General features: G+C 39.6%; 1 protein-coding gene across 1 annotated transcript; it reads left to right on the forward strand.

Annotated features, from left to right (window-relative positions):
• The first annotated feature begins 303 nt into the window (after positions 1 to 303).
• CD200R1 (CD200 receptor 1) lies at positions 304 to 18,194 on the forward strand. The gene is made up of 6 exons (XM_058829499.1): positions 304 to 662; positions 11,775 to 12,083; positions 12,760 to 13,014; positions 13,793 to 13,892; positions 14,813 to 14,864; positions 16,110 to 18,194. The coding sequence occupies exons 1-6, from the start codon at positions 575 to 577 to the stop codon at positions 16,230 to 16,232; spliced, it is 927 nt and encodes a 308-aa protein (XP_058685482.1). The 5' UTR covers positions 304 to 574; the 3' UTR covers positions 16,233 to 18,194.
• The last annotated feature ends 1,914 nt before the right edge of the window (positions 18,195 to 20,108 follow it).

The following is a 20,108-nucleotide window of genomic DNA, read 5'->3' on the forward strand; positions in this document are numbered from 1 at the left end:
ACTTAAGAGAGAAATAATAGAAAATGTCACTTACAGAGAAGCTTTAAGATTGCTTTTTATTTTGAGGAAGACATGCAGAAGAATTTTCTTGGAGGTTGTGCCGAAGACGTGATAAAGAAGTAGCAGAAGTAAAAATAGCGAGAAACATGAGGAATAAGTTTCTCTCTAGTTTCCCAAGACTAAGATTTCCTTTTTGATATTAAACTGAGCATTGAATAATCTTCTCTGCTTTTAATCTCTCTGAACTCTGCTGCAGGGTTTATCTTCACTCATCAGCCTCCTGAGGAGAGCCAATGAACGGAAGGCACAATTGCTCAGCCTGTTTCCTCGGTGTTTGCCTGGGTTCTCAGCACAGGAAGCTCTAAAAGTGCTCTGAAAAGTCAGAAGGAGGAACCTCTCCAGCTTTGAGGAGCCAGTCGATCAGGGGCATGCACAGCTAAAGGAGAGGCATGGGAAAGGGGGAGAGGAAACGCTGACACTGACTGCTGAGGATGTACTGGCAGGCAAGAAATGCTCCCTATTTCCACAGTTAAGTTGGTGGAGGGATGGATGGAGTGATGGAGCTGCCTGAACCATGAAAGGAGGAACCAACATGAAGTTTGCTGGGAAGCCTGTGTATGTTTTTGTGCTGCTCGCCATCACCATGGTCATGAGATTAGCAGGTGAGTGTAACTGGGACCAATTGGCCATTGAGGTGTAAGAATGAGAAATGCGCACAGCTCCTTTCTTTTATAAAAGCTATAAATAATTCTGTGGCTTTTATTAAATGCTGAAAATTATGAAGCACAATTAAGATATGTTTTCCCAGTACCCACTCCTGATCCTCTTTTCTTAGTGGTCACAAGGCTGCCAGGTATTTTCCCTGTGACTTCCATGTAGGCAACTATGTAGTGACCTTTAGCTGGGAACATGGTTTGTCACAAATAGCCTTTTTACTGAGACCTCCAAATCCACATCATCTAAGAAACTGAGCCTTTTGACACACTAAAAATATGCCTGGGAAAGTGTTTGGGAACTTGAAGTTTTTGGATGTGTAGTTTCTGCTGAAGAGAGGCTACAGGCACTTAGAAATAGGGCAGGGCAGGGGTCTCTTGTGTCTTTCAGAGGAGAAGTGGAAGGTTTCTGATGTGCTGATAGAGGGGAGCAGCTTCTGGAATTTTGTTCTAAGAGGCATGGCCAGTATCAAGATGGGAAAGGCTTTTGTACATAGGGCAATAGCAGTCCAAATTTTCTGTCTTTTAGTGTAGTTGACTTTGTTCTAATGCAGTTTAGCTACAGCAGTTCATGTTTCCCACATACTACTCATTTGCATTTTTAGAGCTTGTGTTCTTCCAGACACCATCAATCATCACAGCAATCCAGGGATTTGATAATGGAACTAAGGATTTGAGGAGCATTTCCAGAAACTTAAACTGTTTCTGTGTAGGAGGAAGAAGGTAGATAGGTCCATGAGATCCAAGTGAAACTTCGGACATCTCTGAATAATATGTAACATGCATGTGTCCATTCCTATTATGGACAGATAGAACTTAACTACAAGGACATGAGTTACTTTATTCCACTCGGTCAGAAAATCAAAATATCTCCTTTGTGATATTTAAAAGCAAAACAGATGCTGTCATTGTTGACAGTGATGGAATACCCATCTATAACATATTTGGCGTATTAATGAGGGAGTCTAAATGGTTACCTCAGTGCTACCCACTGGAAAAAATTTAAATACTTCATGAACATTATTAAACTTTGGATCACTAACCTCACAACAAGCACACTGGTGGTAGAAGATTCCTATTCTCTAGGTAAAGAACTGTCTCAAAAGAATACTGAGGAACCTGCTGAAGTTCATGCAGATCAATTATGGTAGCATCAGAGACAGTCCACATTTTTGAAGACAGTTGCCCAAAAAGTAAAGGAGTGTAGATACACCACAGACCGTTGAAGAAAAATGGGGAGACAAAGGGGAATCCTACTGGCAAAAATTATTTTTAAAAATTCACTTTGCTGGAAATATTAAGAAAAAAGCCCAGTGCAAAAAAGCAGGGGGTTTTCACCCTAAGGTATTTGGATTTTAACTTCTTGGTGTCTTGGTAAACCAATTATATTGCCCTTCAAAGAATGTAGGAAAAGACGTTCCATTAAAATCTAATTTCACACCTGAAAGCTCTTACCCCAACCCGCTCCCAATAAAAAACAGCCTACATTTGATGGGAAGCTTTTAGCTAGCACTGCTCCTAAACTTGTTTCCTTCAGTATTAGGGTGACTCTTCTGAGCAAGATCTAATGGCAAGGTTTTCATTTCATCAGAGATCACAGGCTAAATGTGTCAAACTGATCCAATGTGCAATATTCTGTCCAGATAATTTTAGTCTTCTGTGTTGCACAAAGCTCAGAAGGAACTGTCCCCGCTTCTGAAGACTACAGCAAGCTACTCTGAAAGAAATTAAGTAATGGAAAATTTGTTGTATGTAACCTGACTTTATCTCCATTGACATTTTCCTTAACATTTCCTTAATGTGTTGTTTTGTGTGACTGGGTTAGTTTTTACCACAGCAGATGGGGCAGGTCAGAAAAAAAGCTGAGGTTGCTTCCTAATTGTCATACCTAGATTTGCCTTCAGGTAGAGTTGGATCATAAGCTACTGAAGCTGCTGGGGCATGATCTCTACTAAAAATCCTTTTGTGACAATCCTCAGTAGCAGCAGTGAAAAAGACTCAAGATTACAATATTTTTGGTAATGCTCTGAGGATTTCTCTAGTTTAACTAAGCACACATGACACTTCAAGTGGTTGTGTATACTCCAAGGAAGAGTGGTAAGGACAGGCAAGATCTTCCATGAGAATTCCATGCAACAAATCAATTTTTATTGAAATAACATTTGCAGCATTCGATTGGGTAAGACTTGCCTCTGTAGTTTATCCTGTGACAATGGATATGTCCAAGTTCTTTGCAGGAAGCTGCAAGAAAGCCATTATCAGTAATGAGATGCATTTCCCTATGGTTGTTCAGTTTTATCCATAGTGAGAAACTGAAGTTGGTGACATTGTGCTGGAATACCAGACTACAAGGTGAATAAAATAAAGTTGATTTACAGAGCAACCTAGCTACAGTTCAAGTTTGCCTGAATACATAACTTCCTTGAATGCTACTGCTTTAATTTTGTTTCTTTCCTTAATAAAACCAGTATATTCTTTTTCACTAGTGTACTAATGTTTTATTGCCTTTTGACTCTCTCAGGTGATGTTTCACTGCACCTGTCTCTGTTGCCTTCTATTCTAGCTTATGGTGGAATCTTGCTCCAGATACAAAAAATTATAGCCTAAAAAACCCTGTTATGGTAGACTTACATTTGTCTCCATTTCACTATTTCTTTGGTGCTCCTCTGGGACTGTGTGCAGGAATCATTCTGACTTCTTTTACCATAGATACACCTGAATCTAAGCAGCCTGCTTTTCTCATCCAAATTCTTTAAAGAGAATTCTGTACCATTAAATAAAGCAAAAAATTTTCTTAGAACACACCTAAATTGCCACAGTACAATCTTCCAAACACATCCTTATGAGACATTTTACTTTGTTGTGGTCCAAACGCAGAGTGCGTTCGTGACTGAACTTGTCTGCTTTCAAAACCATGGAAAGAAGGATGTTCAGTCTTCCAAATTGACCATACACTTCATTACTTACAAAGCAAGGAGATTTTCTTTAACTATGAGTGCATTTCTAGAGGTACATGCTACTTAAAACAAACAGCTGATATATTTTGTAGTTAGAGGTGCAGTCATTCATAAGAAAAAAAGCATAGAGGATTTTCTTATGCTGCTTTATCTTGGTGTTGAATAAGACAAAGCTGGGATGAGAACTGCAATGCGAAAGGCAAGCACTAAACAAGGTATGACTGAGATTTTAACTATGTAAAAGTGAGGGCAAAAATATGTTTTTAAAGCATTTTCTTACCTACTCTCTGAAAAATATGCAAAAGAAGACACACAACCCACAGTTTGCAGACAATCTATTTCTGTTTAGAAAGTGCTGCTTAAGCATAAGTGAAGAGTGCTTGGTTTATTTTTCTCCTCAAGTGGACAAAGTTCACTTTTTCTCCTCCAAAGGCCAAGTTCAGAACACAGAACAAAATATAAAATAATCTGTATCTGTTTCTACACTGAGAACTGGAAGCACTTTGTTACATGTGGTGTCACAGTGCTACTTTGAAAGCAATACTACCCAAGGCACTTGGACATCCAGTGCAAATCCCTTTTGCCCTCATCCATTCCAGCTCACATTCTGCAAGGAGGAAGATCTACTTACTTTGCACAGTTCAAAAGTAGCAAAGTTCAAAGTTTACCAGACTGATGTACTATGTGACAGTTTACTAAGTTCAGTGATGATTTACTATCAGCTGAGGATTTGGCCAACAGTGTTTGTTCTCTAAACTGCGTGACTCTGACACATCATTTAAACACCAACTAATTTCTTCATTTAAGGAGTGTACCCATCCTTTTTTTTCTACAGTCATTTTATATTGAGACATAATCTATACACCTGAGGATAAATCACTGTCTCACTGAATTGAATTACAGGCTTTGTGTTAGAAAACACCTTTCATAAACAATTTGAGCACCAAAACAAGCACCCATTTTATTGAAAAGCTGGTTTTAATACTGATTAAGGCGTGGTTCTGTATTCTACTTTTCAGTCAAAATTTGTTGTACTACCTGTTTTCATTATTATGACATTTTTAGCTGGTGAGTTTCAGCACACATCTAACATTCTACTCATCAACATCAACTGGCTCGTCTTGTGTGACATATCAATTCTTTACACTAGTAAGACTGTTCTTCCTGCTTTCAACAAATTTCCTCACACACTCCTGATACAGCCAATGCCATTAGTAAAAAAATTAAATGGAATTATGGCAAAAATCATCTGCTGAGAAATATTATCAAAAAGCTACCTTTAACCTGGTACCTCCATTTAACTGCAATTTCTTTCTCTCCTTAACCCTGTTCTTTATCCATCATGGAGTTGTCCCTTTATTCTCTCAGCTTAATTTTTTTCAAGGGGACACTGTATCAAACACATCTCTACCTAAGTGAGCTTTAGCATCTTTTCATTGCCTTCAATATCAACTATCTTGAAAAACTGCTTGAAAAGATACTGGAGAAAGCTTAAGAGAATTGAAAGATCATAGAAAAATTACACACTAGGAACTGGCAACTGCAAAGATATATTCCACCTTGAATGGGAAGACTGAAACCTTAGGATCATTGTTTAGGTCTATCAGTGTTTTCAGCCCTCTGCAACGTATAAAGTCAAGTTGAAGTTTGCAATCTAAAAAAAATCCAGCCATTCTATGAGCACTTCACATTGTAAAACCAATGACAAAGTGCATGAGGTTATTATTTCAGCTTGCAGGAGATAGCAAGGAAGAGTGACACAGTATTGGTGGCAAGAAAAGTACTGCAAGTGTCATGATAGTGGTGATAGAAATGTGTTAAAAGTAACAATTTCAGTATGAGGAAGAAAGAAATTTCTGAAGATAAGGAAAAAGCCTAACTAGAATGAAATGAGAATAGGACATCTATTCAAGGAATAATAAGTATGGATAAAAGAGTGTGAGTGTGAAACTAGCAGTAAAGGTATAAGTCTTTTAAGGTGTCCTTTTAAAGATACATCCGTGCTGAAAAAGCTGTGATCTAGGTATCAAGAAACAGAGTCATATGAGCTATGTCAGCTATTTGATGTGTTTCTATAATGAAATTTAAAGTAGTCTATCTACTTACTTCTCACCTGAAACACAGGGGTGGTTTTTAGCCTACACTCCATCCTGTGCTGCTGTGACTGTTTTCACAGTCACAAAGCTACACTATATAAGAGTCTGTCAGTACAGTAGCAATTCCTACCCTAGTACAAAACACTTCTATTTGTCTTTCATTTCATTCCAGACTAGCCTTGCTGGGTGTCACAGGAACTCTGTGGCAGTAGAAGGGGAAAACAGATGCAGAACACAGACTTGTATCTGAACTCTTCCAAGCATCCGGTGCTGCCTTTTTAATTATGACTTGCTGTGACTCATATACAACATTCATTCCAAGATACAGTTAGTCATTGGCTGTGGTATGATCATTTTTTCATAAGTTTAATATCTGCAGGGGACATAGAGAGAAAATGCATCAAAATGCTCTGGTAAATTATTACTGTAAGAAATAATCAATAGGATGTCTGAGAAATATGTCAGAGAAAGTAAAGAAGTCTCTTTATAGTGCAAAAAACCTCTTTAACAGTTAAATTTTGCAAGAGGCTGTCATGGAAATTGAGGCAATAAAAAGTTCTACTGTGGTTTAAAACTTGCTATGAAGAGTAAGAGAGGCTGGAAATCTTTCGTGTTTGAAAGCAACCAAAAACACTTTCAACCTGCATAGCTGTCTCAGATTTTGCAGTGATTCCCCTCAAAAGTTTAGTGGCTTTACAAGCAAATGTTCCTGTTTTTAAAACCTTTCTTCTTTTTGTGTGAGAAAGTCTCTGAGAAACAGGAGAAATGACGAAATAAGTGATACTGCAAAGAAGCTGGTGCAACTAGTTATTCATGAGAGCTGTCACACTGCATAAGCTACACTGAAAAAAACAGAGCAAAGTCTTTCCCCCAGTCTTTTCAAAATACAGTAATCTTACCATGACAACAATAACAGCACATTTTTGAAACACAAATGTGAACTCCTCAACTGAGTTTTTTCCTGAGAGAGGATATGTTCATTTTCAAACATAAAAGTGGAATCTGTCAGTGTGTTGGAATGTTCACTCAATGCAATAGAGCTTGAGAACCTTCTCAGACATGGCTTGGAATCTTCTGCAACAGTCAAAGAGAGACAGTGACAGATGGCATAATTAGATTTCAGAGGCTGGAGTCAAATTGGAGGACCTCAGTCTAAAGGCCTGCTACTGTCAGATGAGTCTCCCAGGTGAAACCTGATCACAATGGATTTGCATTAAAATGTTTCAGTCTGGTGCTGTACAGAACTCCCAGAACTTGACTCATCTGTTTTCCACATCAGTGTGGTATACAGTCCTCCCGGTTTCCTGAGCTCTGCTCTTTCTGGCTAACAGAAAAAATGATTGCTATTTTCCAGAATCAACTCAGTTGTGAAGAACATGACTGAAAATGTGATGCTATTTACAATAAATATGTGACCCTTCATTTAATCTCTCTTGTGTGTAATGAAATAGTTAACAGTGCTGACATTTTATTACCATCCTACAGTTTGAATTGCACCAAGATGAGCTTGATAGCTCACACATCTTCAAATCACTTGTTCTCTGCAAGCCTGAAGAGGATGAGGCCTTTGCTGCATTAATTATCCCCTTTTTCAGCTACAGCAAGCTGTCAGTTCAGCTCAGCTGTAAGATGAGATTTCACCTTGAAAGATGTAGCCGTGCAATGTGCTGGTTTGAGTAGATAAGTCCTTTGAGTAGATAAATGCTGATGTGGATGCCATATACCTGCCTTAATACACTGGTCATAAACCAGTATCACAGAGGAAACAGCTGCATATGACTTTTAGCCACTTTGCAGCATGAAAAGACCATTCCAGAAAACGGTGATGTGGTGAGAGGTCTGAATTAAAACATTGGATGCACTGAACCTTTTCTCTTTATCAGAATGGAATTCTGGACTGGTTTTTGGCAGAGCTAGAGTTAATTTTCTTCATAGTGGCTACTGTGGAGCTGGACTTGTGCTGGAAATTGTGTTGACATCACAGGGATGTTTTGAGCAGTGCTTATACAGAGCCAAGGCCTTTGCTGATTTTCACATCACCAGTGAGTGGACTGTGGGTCCAAAAGAGCTGGGAGGGAGCACAGCCAGGACAGCTGACCCCAGCTGGCCATAGGGATATTCCAGACCATGTGGCATCATGCTCAGCACATAAAACTGGGGGAAGAACAAAGAAGGGATGCTTGGAGTGATGATGTTTGTCTTCCCAAGCCACCATTATGCATGATACAGTCCTGCTTTCCTGGGAATGGCTGAACACCTACCTACCCTTGGGATATTTTGTTTTTCTTGTATGCATAGCTTTGGATTTACCTATTAACCTGTGAGTTTTCTCACCTTTCTGATTCTCTCCCCATGCCACTGTAGGGGGAGTCTGCAAGGGCGAGCCAGCAGCTGTGTGGGGCTTTGTTGCCAGCTGGGATTAAACCACAAGAAATAATTCTGTTTGTTTAGTTCTCCTGCAGAATAGACATACACCCTCTAAATTTAGTGAAATTCCCAGAGAAAAGGGGAGCTTGTGTCTTCCCTCAGAACTGCTGAGTACATATCCAAGAGCACAGGCTGGGGCAGGCAGGAGGACAAAGAAAACTGATCAGGAGATGTTGGAAAAGGACTTGATTGTAGCAGACCCACAAGAAGTCATGGAAGTGAGGGAAAATAGGCTCACATGTGATCATGTAAGAAATGTGCAACCTGACAAGTCAGCAAAAGCTTGTGGAGTAGAAAAGAGGACTGAGAGAAAGAACCTGTTCTTTAGGGGCAGAGGGAACAGAGGAGGTTTATTTTCATGTCTTTTGCTTTCATGAGTAAAGCCAGCAATTCTGTGTCCCCTGCAGAAGTGTCACTTTCTGGCATGTTGATTAATGTCCTAATAAAATATACTTTTAGATACTTAGATGGCCTTTGGTATGCTCATTAGAAAGAGAAGGCAGAATGTGTCCAACTTCATTCCAACAGGAGGTCCTAGCACCATCTTCAAACTGGAGGAAATGCTAAGGCTGACCAGGAAGGATAGGATAGGGATGAGGATAATTTCTATTTAAAGAACTGCCTTTGTGCTTGGGGATCCCATAGTTATTTAGATATTAACTTCTGGGAATATACATTCTGGATTGCTTCTGAATAAAGCTAACTCTGTGGTAAAAACTATCAAGTTTTGACTTTTCCTGAGGTTACATTTTAGCTTGAAATAGAAATTTCATCAGAAATTTCTATGAAAATGGATGAGATTATTCTTCATGTTTTGGAAGCTCCCCATCAAGTATTACCTAGGCCAAGTCCTACTTTGCTTGTGAGTCACTGTAAAGTCACTTCAGACACACAAATTAACCAAACCTTCTAGGATTTTTGGCAGACACATTCTTTTGTAAGAAAGAATCAAAAGACCATTTTTCTAGCAGCATGTACAAAAAAAAAAAAAAAAAACAAATCAAAGAAGAAAATTCACAAATAATATTTACACTATTTCTGCTTACCTGCACTCTAGTGATAAAAGAGGCCAGTAAAGTGAAGACAGTTTAACCTTTTATATTAATAAGACCTCTTTGCAAAAGCAGGGAGCTGTGTGATAGGATAAGCAAGAGGATTTTTTTACTAATTAATGTGCCATCTGGGGAAAGTTCTTTTCTTACTAAAAGTCTTTTGAATTAATAACACGATACAGGGGATTTCATAAGCCTTCTACAAATTTTATGTAAACCTAAAATTGTATTTAAACTTGATTCAGCAAATTTTAAGCTTTCTGATGTGGTTTCTTATTTGAAGTGAATGGTACCTGATTCATTCAGAGGAGAATATGACAGAAAGGCATAGCAAAAAGCACCACTTTCACTGCCTCTTTCTTTACAGCCTTGAAGCATGAAAACCCCTTATGTTGGGGAACTTTTACATTGCAGTGAGCTCCTTAGGAGATGCTGAGTTGAAAGACAAGTAAAATGTTGCTGCTTTAGTATGTAAATGAAAGTGTATGCAGTTGAATATGCACAACACTTTTCACAATTCTTGCTCAACATTTGCAAACATTATCCATAAAAAAAACCCAGCTCCAGCACACTGGCTGTTTGAGTGCTTGGATTTGCTTAGTCATTTTCAGATGAGGTCAGCCATACTCTGCATGACTCAGAGCTCTGAGGCTCTCAGCAGCATTATACTAGGAGAGGAAATACTTTGTTGTCCAATTTTCAGAGACACTCATTGAACTCATCCAGAAACTATCACAAGACAAAAGCTTCTTTCAGTTCCGCTCCTGGTAAAATCATCTCAGTTTAAAACACACACCTCACATTTTCTTGGAATGCCATTAAGGAGAAAAATACTTGTCATTTAAAAACACATCCAGAGTAATAATGCATCACAGAACACTTAAGAGCTGAAGTGTGTTCACTCAAAGAATACTTAATGCTCAAAATGAAAAGGCAAAAACATTTAAAGGACTATATATGAAGTTAAAATGCAGTAAACTGTGTTCATTTTGCAAGTCAGAAATAATTTCCCAAGAAAACAGACAAAACCAAAAGTAGTTGAGGTGGAATGGTTCATTCACCTACATTCAAGAAGATAATGAGATTTCAGACAATATTATTATGGTAAAACCACCTGTAGTTTTCTCAAAGAGGCTAATAGTAATGATACGACTAGTTACTTCAAGTTGATGCTCATTAAGATCACTTCTTATAGCATTGTGAATGTTCAAGAACTGGGCTTCACAATATTCTGGACAGCAGAAATAATATAATTTCACATCTGGATAGGGGGTAGTGAAACTCAACAAAATCAGATCTTGTACCACAGAGGAAGACTGACAAGGGATTGACTAATCATGCAAAGATTGAATCTTCTAATTCATTGCATATTCCAGATGAACTTTCAATTGCTGCATTTTAGTGCTTGTAAGGTTTGGGGATGGGGTTAATATATTTGGAATAACTTTTGAAAAACTTATTTGTCAGTACCAATCAGATTGGCTAACTTTAGCTGTCTGTCCAGATTAATGCAGGTTTTGAAAGTAGTACACTGATTTTCTCCTCAGACACAGCTTTCAGACTGCTACTAAAACCATTTCTCAGCCAAAGGAAAGAGCAACTTGTGTTCCACCAGTGACACAGAGAATTGAGAGGTCAGTGGTTACTGCCCCAAAGTTTAAAGGCCTAAAAAAAAGGAGGAAATGAGTGAAGTGGTAAACAGAGGTTTGTTTGGACTATAGCTATGGGTATTATTCCTATAAGCCCATTAATTGCAAAGTTTCATTCACATACATTGTGAAATCTTGGGATTGCTTGCTTTTAATTTCAGCAGAAGCCAGAGGACACAAAAGTCCCATTCCCTCACCTACTCTTCACACCGGATAACAACCTGCACCTCAGACCCTTTTTCTCTCAGTGTCACAAGGGCCTCACAAGAGAGGCTGCCTTTGTACATGTAGACAACACTAATGCACATATAATAAAATCCTGAGACATGAGGCAAAATCCTTTCCTCCTACACAAAGTTCCACCAGTGTTACATGCACCTGTGTAATGCCTGAGAGGTATAGACAAGGCCTTTGTGTTTGCCTTGATATGTGATATCCAAGTGTTGGATTTCATATGAATGCAGAAGTAAAAGCTGTTTACTTTGTTGGAAGGAACAGTTCCAAAGAAAAGCCACTATCATGTGGCCAGGTGCAATTGTCATATTTCTGTATTTTAAGCTCTGTGAGTAACCCACTGGAGTATTTGCCCAAACAAGCACAAACTTTGGATGCGGAACTGCTAAAGGCAATGGGGGGGAGTAGGGTCCTCCTCCAGTATCCAGTCTTATCCACTAAGATAATGCTCAGTGGGAAATTTGTATTTCAAGGGTTGGCTGTGATAGGCCACTGGCTTCATAATCCACAGCTGTAATAAGAGATGACAGACAATGTGCAGATGAGCACAGCCTCACGCTTGTTTGTAGCGCTGCAGACATTTCCCTGTGAGGTCCAGACCACAACTCCTGGGCTCCTTTTCACATGTTCTCTTTTTTCTCCTCAGGGAACAACACAGTGTTAGTGACTGTAGGTAAAAGCCCAGTTCTCGACTGTCCTATCCAAGGACAAATAAGTATGGTAAAATGGACAATAACCCCCAAGGCTGGAGGCCCTTGCACCTTGGTATACAGGACTGATACAAACATGACACACAGAACAAACTGCAGTGACAACATAGACTGGAAATTCATAGCAGGTCTGGCTGCTGCCCTTGAGATACAGCAAGTGGAACTAGCCCAGGAGGGAAATTACAGCTGTGAAGTGGCATCAACAGATGGGAATTTCTTCACGATGTACCACCTGACTGTGCTGGGTAAGGAATGTGCAAAAGTGGAGCTTTTGTTTTTTTATAAAGTGGAGAGAGTAGGATTAGATTAGATATTAGGAAGATATTTGGTATTGTGAGGGTAGTGAGGCACTGGAACAGATTGCCCAGAGAAGCTGTAGACATCCCAGTGCTAAAGGCCAGGTTGGGTGAGACTTGAAGCAACCCAGGCTTGTGGAAAGTGTCCCTTTGCATGGCAGGGTGTCTGGAACTAGGAGATCTTTGAGGTCCCTTCCAACCTAAGCCATTCTGTGATTCTATGACTTGCTGGGATAAACTCATGCATTTCATTGGGAATATCTGTGTGTCTCCTTTCTCCTTATTTCCCATAACTCTTCTCCCTTCTGCTTTTCCCTTTTTCCACTGTCTAGTTAGACATGACAGGTGTGAAGCAATTTCCCAAGTACACACAGAGGATATGAATGGCTGTGATAAGGCTCAACTGGATGGGTGAGAATTGTGCAAAAGGGAAAAAGAGAGCTGTTCTTCATCTCTGGAGTTTTGGCTTTATGTTGCTGCAGTGGGATGGGATGGGATAACACCCTCAACCTTACTTTCTTTTCACTGGGTTAAGTTTGGGTTCATTTTGGGTGGAGAATGAGAATAGCCCAGTGCAGCTGTACCAAACTAACTCCATGCATCTCCCCTTGCTGGTGCTTTGCAGCCCCCCCGAGGCTGAGCCTGTACTGTGATGAGCGGGGCAGCCCCGTGTGCGAGGCAGCCGCGGGGAAACCAGCGGCACAGCTCTCATGGGTCCCGGAGAGCATCTTCTCTGCAGAGGAGACAGGCCACCACAACGGGACAGTGACTGTTCTCAGCAAGTTCACAGCGTGTAGCACCAATGTAACCAACGTGACCAGATGCGTGGTGTCCCACCCAGCTGGGAACTGGAGCCAGTCCATAGCCTGCTGTCCCTCAGGTGAGCATCCCTTTGTATGCTCAGTGCTCAAACCCCTGTTTAGCTCTGTCAGCTCTTATTCCTTCTAAGAAGGAAAGTCTCTAAAAGACACAGAAACCTTCAGTGAAGTCCTATAAAGACAAGAGTATCTGCATTTGCCCAGAAACATCACCAGCTTGTTTGTGTTCTGGACACTATTTCCTAATGCTTTCTTCCCTAAGAGGGATATATATAAATGTGGAAGTATTCTTTTGGTATTGGAAATGCTTTTGGAAACAGAAAGCAGTCATGATCTTAATGTTCAAATAATCACTTAGAATGAGAATATTAGGATTTTTTTTTTTTTTTTAATACAAGTTTTAATGTCATGGTAAGAGAGATGGAGAGCCAAGTCTTGAGTGGCTAGCAGAAAAAAATACATTCCCTCATTCCAAGTTGTGAATGTCTGATACTGTATGACCCTTGGGTTCTGGTCTTTGGTTTTACTGTTGCTTTTGGGAATATATACGACTACTGAGAAATGCTGAGTCCTTGAGAGGAACTCAGGTGTGGCTTAGTGAAAATATATTATGAATAACCACTGTGAGATTTGCGGAATCTACTTTTGCCTCTGGCACGGACTCCATTTGTGTTTCTCAGCAAAGTTTCATTTCTAACTTTCCCTTCTGCTGAAGGACATTCTATTTGTTTTACAAGCATGCTGAAGATGCATGTAGACACTAAAGCAACCTTAATCTGCTGCTGAAATAATAGAGAAACTCAGAAGAAGATATAACTGAGACTGTCTCTTTATGTTTAGAGAAAACCAACTTTTTCCTGTATGCCTGCATCATTACTTGTGTTCTGATCATTATCACCTTGCTGGCTGTCATTTACTATTTGAAGCTCCACAGTTATAGGTATGTATGTATGCTAAGGTACTAAGGAAAAATTGTCTAGTGCTAGAAGAAATTTTAAAGTACTCTTTGTGTCTTGAAATCATGATTCCATCAGTCTGTGATGCTGTGAATAACCAAATTAACTACATCAAATATTTCTGTACTGCAGACACTGTGCACTGTGTATTGCACACAGTGCAATGCCTCTGAGTAAAATACAAATGGGAAGAAGTTGGCCAAGGACCCTGATTGCATTGCCTCCTAAAGGTGAACACTTCATTCTGATAGGAATCTGTGAGAGTAAACCTTCTTCAGATACTGTGATAGTCCGCCAGTATCTCTTTTGGTTAGATCAGAGCATTGGTTCTTCTCTCTAATAAGTTCCAATAAATGCCAGAGGACTGAGCAATGCCAACCTGCCATATGAACAGAAGGGACAACAGATTGTATCTGTATTCATTTTAAAATTCCTTGAGTGGAGCTGGGTTCTAGTCCCTTTAGGATTTCCTATGAAGTAAAAAAAGTAGTTCTGTTTTCTGCAGAAACAATTTGTGCAGTGGAAGGCTGAATTAGCAGCTGTACTGAAAACCTCAGCTAGGTTCCTCATTTGCCTATTCCAAACTGTTTTTCTCTTAGGCCTCTTCCCTCAGAGGTGAAAAATTAGTTCAATAAAATTTCACTAACTGCAAAATGGATATCCTTACAGAGGGATTTTGTTCTAATCTGTTTCCATTTTATGTATAATCTCCCACAAACATGAGAAAAGACCTCTTAAGAAAGATAGGGTGCTATAAATTCAGGATCAAAAGTCAAGGAGAGAGTAACATGAGAAGATTTCACTCTTGAAGACAAGAAAAAAAAATGTTTCATAAGCTTTTGATCAAAGAAACCAAGCTGTGATCCAGCCAAACATGTTTTAATATTTGTTTTCTTTTTCACAGACCATGCCACAAAACCAAGCCTCCTGAAGTTGCTCCTATACATTCCCAACAGGTAAGGAGAATGATACAAATTAGATCATCACCAAATTATGATGATTCTGGTAGCCCTGGAAACATGATCAGTGAAGAGAGAACATTAGATTTTTACTCTAAGCTTTCAGCAGGTACTACTATGTCTGATATATTTACTCTTAGCTCATTATAGGTCAAAATGAAACTTATCTTCGCTATAACTTTGACTTGGAGCAAACACTAGAGATGTGTTCCAACAGCAAACACTCAGCTACTTCCACCCTTTAATTTTAACAAGGAGTGAGTCACATTTCTCTTGTTATACTCTGACCACAACTGCTCTCCAAATAATAATCAGGGAAGGTAGACAATAGCATGGGTTGGGGGATATTAAGAAAACTATTAGTGAACAAGAAGATTAAGCTACGAGATTAACAGACAACAAGAGAAAAAGAGTATCCCTTTTGGTGTCCAGAATGATAATGTGTGAGTTTTGAAGGCCACTCTTTATCTTGCATGGTCAATCCACAATCAAACAATCAAAAAAATGGAAGGAGAGCTGAGCTGCAAACTGGGAGATATTACTTGATTTCCTATGTTGTTAGAAGCTTCCTGTGTAGCTGAGCAATTCACTTGTAAGCTCTGTGTTCTCTGCTGCCAAATCCAAACATCTCTACTCAGACAAGATGTGTTACAATTATACTGTATCTGTGTACCCATAGTATACACTAGACTCCAATTCTTGTCATCAACTTAAAAACATGCTTCAGTTTCTGAAATTACTTAGTCAATTCTAGTTATTAGTATTCCTGCTGTTCTGCTGCCCTCCCTCCCAATTGCTGCTAACAGACACAGTTGCATGAATGTAAAATAATGGTTTAAGTACCAGCATTCTTGCTGTCATGTCACAGGACTTTTGTTATTAGCATGTCTGTAGACTGAAACTGCAGGCTGAAGAGGAATGAATCAAGGTCAAGACTCAAGCATATTTATTGCTTTTTCTAGAGAATTGGACCCTAATAATTTTTTTTTCAGGCCAACAATAGTGGAGTAGAAGGGAAGAGAAAGGAGGCAGATGAAACAATACCTCAGCTTCACCCTCTAAATCTTTGACAGAAACAGCAGTCCATGTTGCTTGGTACAAAAAGAAATAGAGGGTTTTGTTTTTTTCTTTAGTTGAAGAGGAATAAATGTGAGAGCATTATTTCCCAGTTATTTTCTTCCGTCCAGATGAAAGATTTGCAGTCTTGCCAAGCTAAACCAGTTTTTGGTTTTGTTTTGCTAGGATGACACAATGGAAGTGGAACCCTATACTACTTATGTGCAGAAGGAAAACGTAATTTACAACTCAGTGTCTGACCTGACAGAGGGGCAGAATCTTCCACAAGACCTGTGTTCAGAAACATGAGTGATTCAATAACACCAGAAAAGGAAAGAGATACTTTATAGAAGACTGGTTATAGAAAGAAACTTCTCAGAAAATTTCTTCAGACTTTGGAGCAGCATAGATCACTAGGTCTGTTCGAACACCTCTGCTTGCTGATGAGTCCATAGTTCCTTTTTTCCCCATTTTAGTTTCTTCCTTGGTAAAATGTGTTATTCTTGGGAAGATGTGACTGACCACATACCATAGTTTTTCCTGGAAAAGAAGTTGTGACCAGTCTTCCCTTTGCTGTTCTTGTCTTGGAGATCCTAGTTTTGTCAGTCACTTGTAGCTGTTACTTGGATGCACTTGACACTATGATGCACACGTTTGGGAGACCAGAGGAGTGTTCTGTCTGAACTGAAACAAAACACTCTTCCACCAACAGCCACTTTTTTCTAATATGTATGTTAGTAACACATTACCTGGGTACTGATCATCACTGAATACCTCAAATAGCAGAAGAATAGTAGGGAAGACTTAGTTCTGAAAATGGAAATAGGGATAAATTTAAAAGGTCATCCACTAAGAAGGAGACTGCACTAGCATGACTAATTCACTTCTTAGGTTCATATCCAGTATTTCGATATGCCATTATGGGATGCCATCCAGAAGAATCTGGACAAGGTTGATAAGTGAGTCAATGGAAATCTCATGAGATTTAACAAGACCAAGTGCAAGGTGCTGCACCTGGACTGGGACAACCTCTGGTGTCCACACAGGATGGGGCATGAATGGATTGAGAGCAGCCCTTCTGAGAAGGGCTTGGGGTGAATCAGAGTCTGGCCATGAGCCAGCAAAGTGCACTTGCATCCCAGAAAACCAAATGTGCCCTGGGCTGTATCCAAAGCAGCATGGCCAGCAGGGGAAGGAGGGGATTCTGCTCCTCTGTTCTGCTCTTGTGAGACCCCACCTGCAGAGTTGCACCCAGCTCTGAGGTCCCCAGCACAAGCAGGACATTGACCTGTTGGAGTAGGTCCAGAGGAGGCCATCAAGATGATTAGAGGGATGGAACACCTCTCCTATGCGGAAAGGCTGAGAGAGTTGGGACTGTTCAGCCTGGAAAAGAGTAGCCTTTGGGGTGACTGAATTGTGGTCTTCCAGTACCTGAAGAGAACCTGCAAGAAAGATGGAGATAGACTTATACAAGAGCATGCAGTGGCAGGGCAGCGGGGAACGGATTCACACTGAAAGAGAGTAGGTTTAGATTAGATATCAGGAGGAAATTTCTTTGAGGGCGGTGAGACACTGGAGCAGGTTGCCCAGAGAAGCTGTGGATTTTCCATCCCTGACAGTGTTCAAGAAGGATGGGGCTTTGAGCAACCTGGTCTAGTGGAAGGTGACCCTGCCAGTGCTGGGTGGACCTTGATGATCTTTAAGGTCCCTTCCAACTCAAACCACTCTATGATTTTGTGATTTCCACTAAATATGTTCATTCTGTGATTCAGATCACTGGCATGATTATTTTTCTATAAGATTCTATGAAAATTTGGCATTCCTCTCTTTCTTAGGAGTAAAAGCATTAAGATACTGTAAAATACTTACGCTACTCAAAATCCATAGGCTATTTTTACCAAAAACAAACATAAAATATTTAACAAAACAAGTACAAATATATCTTCTACGAATGTGCAATAATGTACAAAAAGGATAAAATGCTTTCTAATTGTAGTCATATTTATTTTAACTACCACAACTGAAGTTTTTTTCATTCGTATATCTAGATATTTTACTGATATTCTTTTCAATGTACTTTCAAGTTCACTTTTTTGTGTGTAAATTAGCTTATGTATCTTATTGTGTCTCATTTTGAGGTGACTTATTCTCACCTCCACAGAATATCTCTTGGGAATAAGTAAAATAAATTGTCTTCTATATAGTAGCAGTTCTCAGATTTTTTTGATTGATGCCTCTCTAGCTAAAGTATGAACTGACTTTACAGTAAGAGTAAAGAAATATAAACCTCTGTTGACTAGCTCTTATTTAAAAGACTGACTGGGTATCTGGTCTGATTGCAGCATCAGGAGAACTGGATTTTTCCTTTGGAGTTAGAAATATCTTTTGACACACATTGTTAGAGCTTTCTTTAGAGCTCAGCTCCCAAGGGCTATGACACAGTGCTAGGAAAACACACTTCTAAACTGATTGCAGTTCCTAAATGTATTACTCATGTAAACTGATACAGTTGGTTATTTACTCTCACTCTACCAGCTATGAAGCAGCCAGGTGCTCTCTGCAGGCAAGTATTGCTTTTCTCCATTTCTGCATGTCATTTTAGAGTGGAAGGGATTAAAACTGAATATCAAGCAGCTACAAACAACTTTTAAAGGAACTTCAGTTTCCAGTGACTGAAGGAAGAGAGCCAGTCAACACAGGCATAATCTTCTGAAATTCCTCACTTAAAATTGGTGTTATTCTGACCAGTGATCTTTTTTCCCACTCAAAAATAGAGTGCCATCACTTCTTAAGATATTTTTTCTGTGGACTGAAAAGTGTTTTATGTTGTTCAGTGCTCATAAATGGGGTTCATCAGCTCTAGAAGGTAGATTGTTGCCTCTTTATAAGAAATATATATTATATTTACAGAAGTGTATCACCTGCTAACCTACTGTCTAGCTGTAGGGTTTTATGATCTTTCACAGGCCTATTACACTGGACTAAATCACACAAGTTCCAGATCTGGACATTGCTAAGTTTCTAATTGGTTGATTATTTTCTTTGTTCTTTATTTTGTTCCACATTCAGACCTGCTATGGGCAGAAAAGCAGAATTTTAGTTTGTGACTGTGATAAATAATATTGAGCTAAGAGTCTTATGTGTACACACATGCACAGGTGCACTCCTGGTGCTCACCAGCAGCACAGAATTCTAAAGGAGAGAGTCCTTTTGTGCACACCTCTTTCTCCTCTCTGCACCGTGCTGCTGTTGTGGTGCAGACATCCTCCACACAAAGTGCTGTGCTGGCTGTTTCTTAGCAGCCAGCCCAGCCTGTCCTCTGAACTCCCCAGCATGTTGCAGAGCCACAGGAAAAAAGTCAGCAGCTTTTCAGCTCATCCCGTACAGTAAGGTTTTGGCTTTAACCACATTTACCAGTGCTGTATCTTGTGCCGCAACATTTAATTTTGGTAAATTTGCATCTTGCACTTTAACTGCTATATTTTATCTTCACAGGCATGTTTCAGTCTCCTGACAGTTTATAGCTGCCATATCTGCTCTAAACAAGCAGTTACTAATCACAGTTATATTATGACTGTAGAGACTCCTGAGCACCCAGCTCACACGCACAGCACGGCAGCAGATTCTCTGCTGCTGGGCATCCACAGAATAGCTGCTCACCTATTCTTTAGGATGGCAGTGGAGTACTAAAAAATGGCTGCACCACAAACCCTGAGGCTGATCATAGCTTCTGTACATGCATCAATTTCTGGGTGTCTCTAACTGGAAATTGTTTCATAGGAACAAGATCAAGCTCTTCTCTTCATCAATGTGACAACACCACCTAAGATTTGGGTACATTGCAAATATCAGCAGAAAGGTCATTATATCCTCACTTACCTGCTTCAAACAGCTTTCCTAATAACAGAGTCCAGTAAAAGTGGTGTTTCAGACATTACCCAATCTCTGGGCAAGCATCCCAACAACTTGCAGGATTTACAGCTACATTCTCCTGCCAGTATCACCTACTCCTATTTGATGGTTTACTACTTACAGCCTAGTTTGTAACCCTGCTGTCCATCATAACCCTTTGGTTCAGTGTGACTGCTGAAGTACAGTTATTTTCTGTTATGAATTAAAATAACCTGAGCATCTTCTATGTTGATCTTATTGGCTACAGAAATTTTAAGATTTCCTGTTAAAGCT

Source organism: Poecile atricapillus, chromosome 1, assembly GCF_030490865.1.
Source record: "Poecile atricapillus isolate bPoeAtr1 chromosome 1, bPoeAtr1.hap1, whole genome shotgun sequence".
NCBI lineage: Eukaryota > Metazoa > Chordata > Aves > Passeriformes > Paridae > Poecile > Poecile atricapillus.